The sequence below is a fragment of the Leucoraja erinacea genome, chromosome 8, assembly GCF_028641065.1.
Source record: "Leucoraja erinacea ecotype New England chromosome 8, Leri_hhj_1, whole genome shotgun sequence".
NCBI classification, from domain to species: domain Eukaryota; kingdom Metazoa; phylum Chordata; class Chondrichthyes; order Rajiformes; family Rajidae; genus Leucoraja; species Leucoraja erinaceus.
The window spans coordinates 69,415,672-69,425,051 of record NC_073384.1 but is presented as its reverse complement, the minus strand read 5'-3'; the positions used below and the strand labels follow the sequence as shown (position 1 = coordinate 69,425,051).

The 9,380-nt window shown below is 43.1% G+C and overlaps 1 protein-coding gene across 2 annotated transcripts in view; it reads right to left on the bottom strand.

Moving 5' to 3' along the window:
- Window positions 1-521: 521 nt before the first annotated feature.
- The window catches only part of exo1 (exonuclease 1), a 61,339-nt gene continuing 52,480 nt past the window's right edge, over window positions 522-9,380 (bottom strand). For both annotated transcript variants that reach the window (XM_055639934.1, XM_055639935.1), the window contains exons 11-14: window positions 6,124-6,688; window positions 5,920-6,015; window positions 1,180-1,361; window positions 522-808 (exon numbers count right to left, since the gene is read on the bottom strand). In XM_055639934.1, the coding sequence (XP_055495909.1) occupies window positions 664-808; window positions 1,180-1,361; window positions 5,920-6,015; window positions 6,124-6,688 (988 nt within the window). In that variant the 3' untranslated portion in view covers window positions 522-663. The remainder of the gene's footprint in view (window positions 809-1,179; window positions 1,362-5,919; window positions 6,016-6,123; window positions 6,689-9,380) is intronic.

The following is a 9,380-nucleotide window of genomic DNA, read 5'->3' as shown; positions in this document are numbered from 1 at the left end:
AATGAATGGGTGCAATGTTGAATTCACCTTCCTTGTTAATGCCACAAAACGATCAGCTTGACTCATTGGTGTTCACAATCCATGGCATTATATTTCAAAAGGAAAAGAATCGTTGCATATCCTGCGAATTTTCGAGCCTGGTACATAAATACTTGGAGAATTTTATGATGAGGTATGTAAATGCAATTGTCAATATTTCTAAATTAATTTTATAAAAATAAAAAAATAAAACACCTGAGATATTAGTTATAACAGCATGTGGATTTTCCTTTGTGGACAATTTGCAATGTTCAATTTTCTGCTTCAATGGTAAATGTAGCAGTATGACTCTTCTGCAGTAGAATTCCTTGATTTGGGAACACATAGGTTTTTTTTAATATTATTGTGAAGAAGACATTTTAATTGTCTCAACTTGAAGAAATAGCCAGAACTAATTTATGGAATCCACATTTCCTGATGTAAACCAAAGAAAACGAACTACATTTTTGTAACAAAATAAAATGTTGTTCTTGTCAAAATAGTTGCCATTTGAAAAAAAGTTTAATGCTAGTAGCTTGCAAGATGGATTGCATACAATATGTAAATTAATATCACTTTCCGGTGATAATTCATTTTGATCAGACATTAACAGTGACACGGAATAGTTTAAACCTCATGAATTTCTCACCATTGTATGGCTCTCTGTACAGAAATACATTCAGATCTTAATAAAATACTTTGATCAATCTCTGGCGTCAAGAGTTGCAAGTTGTCCTTGATAGGGGTCATTGGCTCAGGTATTTCAAACGATCGAACCAACTTGGATTTTCTGTGGAAAACAAAATCTTATTCATTGTTAAAACTGAAGTGTACATTCGCCCCTCTCATGTGAATTAATCTGCATCTTGAACATGTCTCAGTTTTAGATTGCTAAACAGGATTAGCGTAATTGCAAGATGTCAAAATCTATTGCAGTATAGAAAAAGCACAATGCACAAACCAGAAACCCATTTTGAAATTATGTGCCTTTTTTATCCTTTTTTTCTCTCGCCTTCCTTTATGGAGTATTTCCTTCAAGTTTACAAAAAGGTTTCTAAAAGAAAGTTCAGTCATGAAGGTTTTTGGATCATAATCACGAAAACAGGCAGACCATAACTCTACAATAAGCACCATTGTAACGAGAACTTTAATTGTACCTACCGCTTAAACTCAAATTTGTTCCACAAGTCATGGATGGTGGCCTGTAGCTCAGGCTTGTTCTCATTGTTTGGTGCAGATTTCAGTGAATTTTGGATTAATCCACTGGCTCTCGCCGATTCTGGAAGCTTCAGTTTTGTGATTTTTTTTGCAGATCCAGAGCCCAGTCTGGGTAATCCAAGAATCTAAACAATAAGGGCCTTAGATAATTCTACCAAATCTATTTATGTGTATAGTTTTACAATTAAAACAGTTAATATTGCTCAGAAGTAAAAATATTAGTTTTGATTAAACATAATAATAATAATAATAATAATAATAATTTTATTTATAGAGCACTTTAAAAACAAACATAGCTGCAACAAAGTGCTGTACATCACTAATCATTGACAAAAATGTTAATACACACCAAAAATAACAATCAAAAGAAATAGTAGGAAAAGACATGTAAAATAAAGAAACATCAAAAACACCACAAAGCCTCAGGCATGGTCAAAGCCAGGGAGTACAAATGTGTTTTAACACTGGATTTGAAGATGGACAGAGAGGGGGCCTGTCTGATGTGCAACGGCAGGGTGTTCCAGAGTGCTGGAGCAGCAACAGAGAAGGCTCTATCCCCTCTGAGCCTCCGACTAGACCTCGGTACCTCCAGGAGCAGCTGACCAGCTGACCTGAGGGACCGGGCAGGAGTGTATGGGTGGAGCAGCTCAGAGAGGTAAGGCGGGGCGAGCCCATTCAGAGATTTAAAAACAAATAACAGTATCTTAAAATGAACTCGAAAGTGCACCGGGAGCCAGTGGAGGGAGGCCAGAATTGGCGATATGTGCTCCCTCTTTCGAGTCCCTGTTAAAAGGCGAGCAGCAGCATTCTGAACCAACTGGAGACGAGCCAGTGAAGAACGAGCAACACCAAAATAGAGCGCGTTACAGTAATCCAGCCTAGATGTAATAAAGGCATGGATTACTGTCTCAAAATGCTGCCGCTCGAGAATGGGCTTCACCTTCGCCAGCTTCCTTAGGTGAAAGAAGCTGGACTTAACCACCGCGCATATTTGGCGATCTAATTTAAAGTCACTGTCCATCCTAAAACCCAGGTTCACAACTGTTGGCTTCACGTTCCTTGACAATGGACCTAAATCAACAAATGGAGGTTCATGGCAGCCATTGGGATCAAATAAAATCACCTCTGTCTTCTTTTCATTAAATCCAAGAAAGTTTAGGGCCAACCAGGACTTAATGTCATCAAAACAAGACAGAAGCGATCATCAATCATTTCAGAAGAGAACAGCCTCTATACAGGTACTTTGGACCCATCAAGCATATTTTTCCATCCCAATGCAATTAGGTTGACTCTCAATTGCCCTGTGAAATACCTGAGAATAGTGTCAATGGTCACTATCACATTCTCATTAGACAAAAACAATGGGTAATAAATGCAATGACCAACATTTATTTTTGTCAAATCTCCTTTTCTAGAGGGGCTGATTTACGCTGCCCCAGAGATGCCAATGGTGACCATTGGAAGCCTGGAACATCATTTAACTACTTGACTGTGTGAAGGAACATCAGCTGTACTGTCAAAGTCAATCCCATTCTCACTAGTATACATTAGCGGTTACAGTGCATTCAGAAAGTATTCAGACCCCTTCACTTTTTCCACATTTTGTTACATTAATGCCTTATTTTAAAATGGATTAAATTCATTTTTTAATCCTCAATCTACACACAATACCCCGAATGAAAGTGAAAACAGGTGTTTAGAAATGTTTGCAAAGTAATTAAAAATAAATGACTGAAATATCATATTTACATAAGCATTTAGATTCTTTGCTAAGACACTTAAAATTGAGCTTAGCTTCATCCTGTTTCCATTGATTATCCTTGAGATGTTTCCACAACTTGGAGGCCACCAGTGCTAAATTAAATTGATTGTACATGATTTGAAAAGGCACACACCTGTCTATATAAACCACGAAGATGAAGGAATTGTCCGTAGACTTCCGAGACAGGATTGTGTCGAGACACAGATCTGGGGAAGGGTATAAAACAATTTCTGAAGCATTGCAGGTCCCGAAGAGCACAATGGCCTCCGTCATTCTTAAATGGAAGAACTTTGAAACCACCAGGACTCTTCATAGAGCTGGCTGCCCGGCCAAACTGAGCAATCGGGGGAGAAGGGAGCTGCAGAATTTCTCTGTGGAGATGGGAGAACCTCCAGAAGGACAACTATATCTGCAGCACTCCACCAGTCAGGCCTTTATGGTAGAGTGGCCAGATGGAAGCCACTCCTCAGTAAAAGGCACATGACAGCCCACTTGGAGTTTACCAAAAGGCATGAGAAACAAGATTCTCTGGTCTGATGAAACCAAGATTGAACTCTTTGGCCAGAATGCCAAGCATCACGTCTGGAGGAAACCAGGCACCGCTCATCACCTGGCCAATACCATACCTACGGTGAAGCATGGTGGTGGCAGCATCATGCTGTGGGGATGTTTTTCAGCGGCAGGAACTGGGAGACTAGTCAGGATCAAGGGAAAGATGAACGGAGCAAAGTACAGAGAGATCCTGGATGAAAATCTGCTCCAGAGCGTTCTGGACCTCAGACTGGGGCGGAGGTTCACCTTCCAACATGACAACGACCCTAAGCACACAGCCAAGACAATGCAGGAGTGGCTTCGTGACAAGTCTGTGAATGTCCTTGAGTGGCCCAGCCAGAGCCTGGACTTGAACCTGATCGAACATCTCTGGAGGGACCTGAAAATAGCTGTGCATTGACGCTCCCCATCCAACCTGACAGAGCTTGAGAGGATCTGCAGAGAAGAATGGGAGAAATTACCCAAATACAGGTGTGCCAAGCTTGTAGCGTCATACCCAAGAAGATTTGAGGCTGTAATCACTGCCAAAGGTGCCTCAACAATGTACTAAGTAAAGAGTCTGAATACTTATGTAAATCTGATATTTCAGTTATTTATTTTAAATTACTTTGCAAAAAATTCTAAACACCTGTTTTCGCTTTTTTATTATGGGGTATTGTGTGTAGATTGATGATTTAAAAAAAGGAATTTAATCCATTTTAGAATAAGGCTGTAACGTAACAAAATGTGGAAAAAGTGATGGGGTCTGAATACTTTCTGAATGCACTGTAAGTGTTGTTAAATAAGTACGGTGGCATAGCGTCAGAAACCCGGGTTCGATCCTGACTACGGGTGCTGTCTGTCTGTTCGGTTTCCTCCCATACTCCAAAGATGTAATGGTTTGTAGGTCAATTGCCTTGGTATATAAAAATGTAAACACATGTAGGATAGTGTTAATGTGCAGGGATCACTGAATGGCGTGAACTCGGTGGGCCAAAGGGCCTGTTTCCATGCTGTATCTCTAATCTAAACTAAAGTACAGGTGCACAACCTTTTATCCGGTGTTCCAGAAACCGAAAAGCTCCGAAAACCGGCCATTTTTTCCAGATGTCGTCTGCGCACCAAAGCTCGCGTTTGGCGCCAAACTTGACCCAAAACGACCCACGGTCAACCCAGGTCTGTACTACTGTAGCGGCTGCCTCCTCCCTGGAGACCGGGGAGACGCTTAAACATCTGTAAATCATTGCTTAAATGTTAGTCAGTTAGTTTGGAGGGCTTTTATGTGAAGGGGGGTGAAGGGGTAAACTTTAATTCTTAGTCCCCTACCTGGTCGGAGAGGCGGGGAGCGGTCAATGCCTTACCGGGTCGCCGTGCAGTAAGCTCCACAGCACTGTGGCCGGTGGGGCCGCGGGCGGCGCCGGTTGTAGCTCCGACCCCCGCAACTCTAACCCTGGCTGCGAGGCGCTCCAAATCCAGCGCGGCCCGTGGCCGGACGCCCCAGCTCCGCGAATGTCGGGAGTCGGCGGCGTCGCAGCGCTGGGATACCAGCGGGGTGCGGGCAATGCCTTACCGGGTCGCCGTGCGGCAAGCTCCGGAGCGCTGTGGCCGCCGACACACAACATCGCGGAGCGTCGCTGGATTTGGAGCCGCGCAGCCAGGGGTAGAGTTGCCGGGGTCGGAGCTCCAACCGGCGCCACCCGCGGCCGGACGGAGCCCCCAGCTCCAAATCCAGCGACGCTCCGCGAATGTTGGAAGAAGGCGGCCACAGCGCTCCGGAGCTTGCCGCACGGCGACCCGGTAAGGCATTGCCCGCTCCCCGCTGGTATCCCAGCGCTGCGACGCCGCCGACTCCCGACATTCTCGGAGCTGGGACGTCCGGCCGCGGGCCGCGCTGGATTTGGAGCCGCGCAGCCAGGGGTAGAGTTGCCGGGGTCGGAGCTACAACCGGCGCCGCCCGCGGCCGGACGGAGCCCCCAGCTCCGCGAGGTTGGGAGTCGCCGACCAGGTAGGTAGGGGACTAAGAATTAAAGTTTCCCCCTTCACCCCTACACCACCACCACCACATAAAATCCCTCCAAACTAACTGACTAACATTTATGCAATGATTCTCCCGGTCTCCGGGGAGGAGGCAGCTGCTCCAGACTTTTCAAGCCGCCCGCGCTACCTGCCTAATCTACGCTAAAAATCTTCCATTCTGAAATCCGAAAATGTCCGAAATCCGACAAGTGTCTGGTCCCAAGGCTTTCGGATAAAAGGTTGTGCACCTGTACCATCAAATTTTAGCATTATGAAATGTAGCACTGTAGCTTGAAAGGTTGAATTAACTTGAAATCATGCCTCTACAGAAACTGAATATCTAATCAGGAAAAGCAACAAACATACAAACTCACCCGATGCTTTACAGTTCTATTAGTTGTCTCTGGTAAAGATGGCAAAGTGAGGGCACTGGAACATTGATCATGAGATGCTGCACGATCACTCGGTTCCTTTCATCAAAAATCAAAACAATAAAGGAGTATGAATAAACAACATGAAGCTATTTGCCCGTTTAGAAAATAATGTTAAAACATTTCAACCAACAGAAATCAACTTACAGCCAACTCAGAGCTTGTGGATGTTGACAAAGAACCAGAGGAGTTGAAACTGCCCAGAGCAAACCTAACACTGAGAAGTGAAGGTGAGGAGTTCAGCAGCTCACAGTTATCATCTTTGGATTCTTCAGATTGTTTTGAAAAGTTTGGTTGATGCTGTGTTATATTCTGATCCGATTCTGTTATTGTTTTACCATCAGTACATTTAGATTGAGATGGGTGTGCTACCTGTCTGTGGAACTGCTGCAGCACAGATAAACCGGCAGCAGGGCTCGAATTCCCCGATTTTTCCCTCAGTCCTCCAGACCAACCGAAAGCACTCAAGTTTCTCCTGGCCTCCAATTGAACCCTTGCAGGAACCATATTTGTATTTGGATCAATGTTCAAACTCTCAAGTGGCTTTTCATCCTGTTCGCCTTCATTGCTAAATATGCTCGTCAAAACATCATTCTTCTCGTTCTTACAAGAATGTGTTGGTCTTGGGTCCCTCAGTTCCTCTGTTGCATTAGTTACTAAACTGGATTTAATGTCTGAATCTGGAGCACCAGCTTTGGGAATGCAGAAGAACCTACAGAAGTAGAACAATTTACATCAATGCAGAAGAATAAACGTGTGGAAACGCATTTAACAGCTCAAATTACATTTTGTAAGCAATAAGTGTTTTCTTCACAATAAAAACATTTCCTAAATGCTACTTAGGTTCTTAATAACGATTTTCTTCTGGTTTTCAGGGTTACAGTAACATTTCACTTATATCCTGGGAATGCTAATGTCATGTGATGAAAACCAGTTTTCACTTTTGGCATCAATGTCATGTTTACCTCACGTTATTTGAGCCAAGGCACAAATACCAAGTTTCTACCTGCAAAATATTTTACAATTTTGCAAAGTCCACGCCCTGCCGAGCTTTCCCATAACCAAGTGGGTTAGCACAGAATTAAGCAAAATACTTTGCTAAATGTATTTTAAATACCCTTTTCACAAAATATCTTGAAGCAATTTCAATTCTCATCTATGCTGGAGGCAAACCGTTGGAATTCATCCACATTAAAGTCCCAATACCATCAGCATTTATTTTCCATTTAAGACTGTTCAAGGTAGACAAGGCGTGGATTAATGTAACAGATACAGGTAGATAGCGTGGTCAAAGAGGCTTTTGTCACATTGGCCTTCATCAGTGAAAGTATTGAGTATAGAAGTTGGGAGGTCATATTGCAGTTATACAAGACGTTGGTGTAGAGTATTGTGTTCAGTTCTGGGCACCATGTTATAGGAAAGATTTTGTCAAGTTGGAAAGGGTACAGAGAAGATTTATGAGGATATTATAACCATATAATAACCATATAACAATTACAGCACGGAAACAGGCCATCTCGACCCTTCTAGTCCGTGCCTAACACATAATCACCCCTAGTCCCATATACCTGCGCTCAGACTATAACCCTCCATTCCCTTCCCATCCATATAACTATCCAATTTATTTTTAAATGATAAAAACAAACCTGCCTCCACCACCTTCACTGGAAGCTCATTCCACACAGCTACCACTCTCTGAGTAAAGAAGTTCCCCCTCATGTTACCCCTAAACTTCAGTCCCTTAATTCTCATGTCATGTCCCCTTGTTTGAATCTTCCCTACTCTCAGTGGGAAAAGCTTTTCCACGTCAACTCTGTCTATCCCTCTCATCATTTTAAAAACCTCTATCAAGTCCCCCCTTAACCTTCTGCGCTCCAAAGAATAAAGCCCTAACTTGTTCAACCTTTCTCTGTAACTTAGTTGCTGAAACCCAGGCAACATTCTAGTAAATCTCCTCTGTACCCTCTCTATTTGTTGACATCCTTCCTATAATTAGGCGACCAAAATTGTACACCATACTCCAGAATTGGCCTCACCAATGCCTTGTACAATTTTAACATTACATCCCAACTTCTATACTCAATGCTCTGATTTATAAAGGCCAGCACACCAAAAGCTTTCTTTACCACCCTATCTACATGAGATTCCACTTTCAGGGAACTGTGCACAGTTATTCCCAGATCCCTCTGTTCACCTACATTCTTCAATTCCCTACCATTTACCATGTACGTCCTATTTTGATTTGTCCTGCCAAGATGTAGCACCTCACACTTATCAGCATTAAACTCAATCTGCCATCTTTCAGCCCACTCTTCCAACTGGCATAAATCTCTCTGTAGACTTTGAAACTCTACTTCATTACCCGCAACCCCACCTATCTTAGTATCATCTGCATACTTACTAATCCAATTTACCACACCATCATCCAGATCATTGATGTACATGACAAACAACAGTGGACCCAACACAGATCCCTGTGGCACCCCACTCGTCACTGGCCTCCAACCTGACAACCAACCATCCACCATTACTCTCTGGCATCTCCCATTCAGCCACTCTTGAATCCATCTTGCTACTCCACCATTAATACCCAACCATTGAACCTTCTTAACCAACCTTCCATGAGGAACCTTGTCAAAGGCCTTACTGAAGTCCATATACACAACATCCACTGCGTTACCCTCATCAATTTCCCGTGTAACATCTTCAAAAAATTCAAGAAGATTAGTTAAACAAGACCTTCCAGGCACAAATCCATGTTGACTGTTCCTAATCAGACCCTGTTTATCCAGATGCTTATATATATTATCTCTAAGTATTCTTTCCATTAATTTGCCCACCACTGACGTCAAACTAACAGGTCTATAATTGCTAGGTTTACTCTTAGACCCCTTTTTAAACAATGGAACAACATGCGCAGTACGCCAATCCTCCGGCACTATTCCCGTTTCTAATGACATTTGAAATATTTCTGCCATAGCCCCTGCTATTTCTACACTAACTTCCCTCAATGTCCTAGGGAATATCCTGTCCGGACCTGGAGACTTATCCACTTTTATATTTCTCAAAAGTGCCAGTATTTCCTCTTCTTTGATATTGCAAGGACTCATGGGCCTGAGCTACAGGGAGAGGTTGAGCAGGCTAGGACTCTATTCATTGAAGCATAGGAGGATGAGGGGTGATCTTATAGAAGTGTACAAAATCATGAGAGGAACAGATCGGGTAGACACACAGAGTCTCTTGCCTAGAGAAGGGGAAACGAGAACCAGAGGACATAGGTTTAAAGTGAGGGGGTGGAAGATTTAATAGGAACCTGACGGGAAACTTTTTCAGAGTGGTAGGTATATGGAACTTCAACTCCCCCTCCCATTCCCAATCCGACCTCTCTGTCCTGGGTCTCCTCC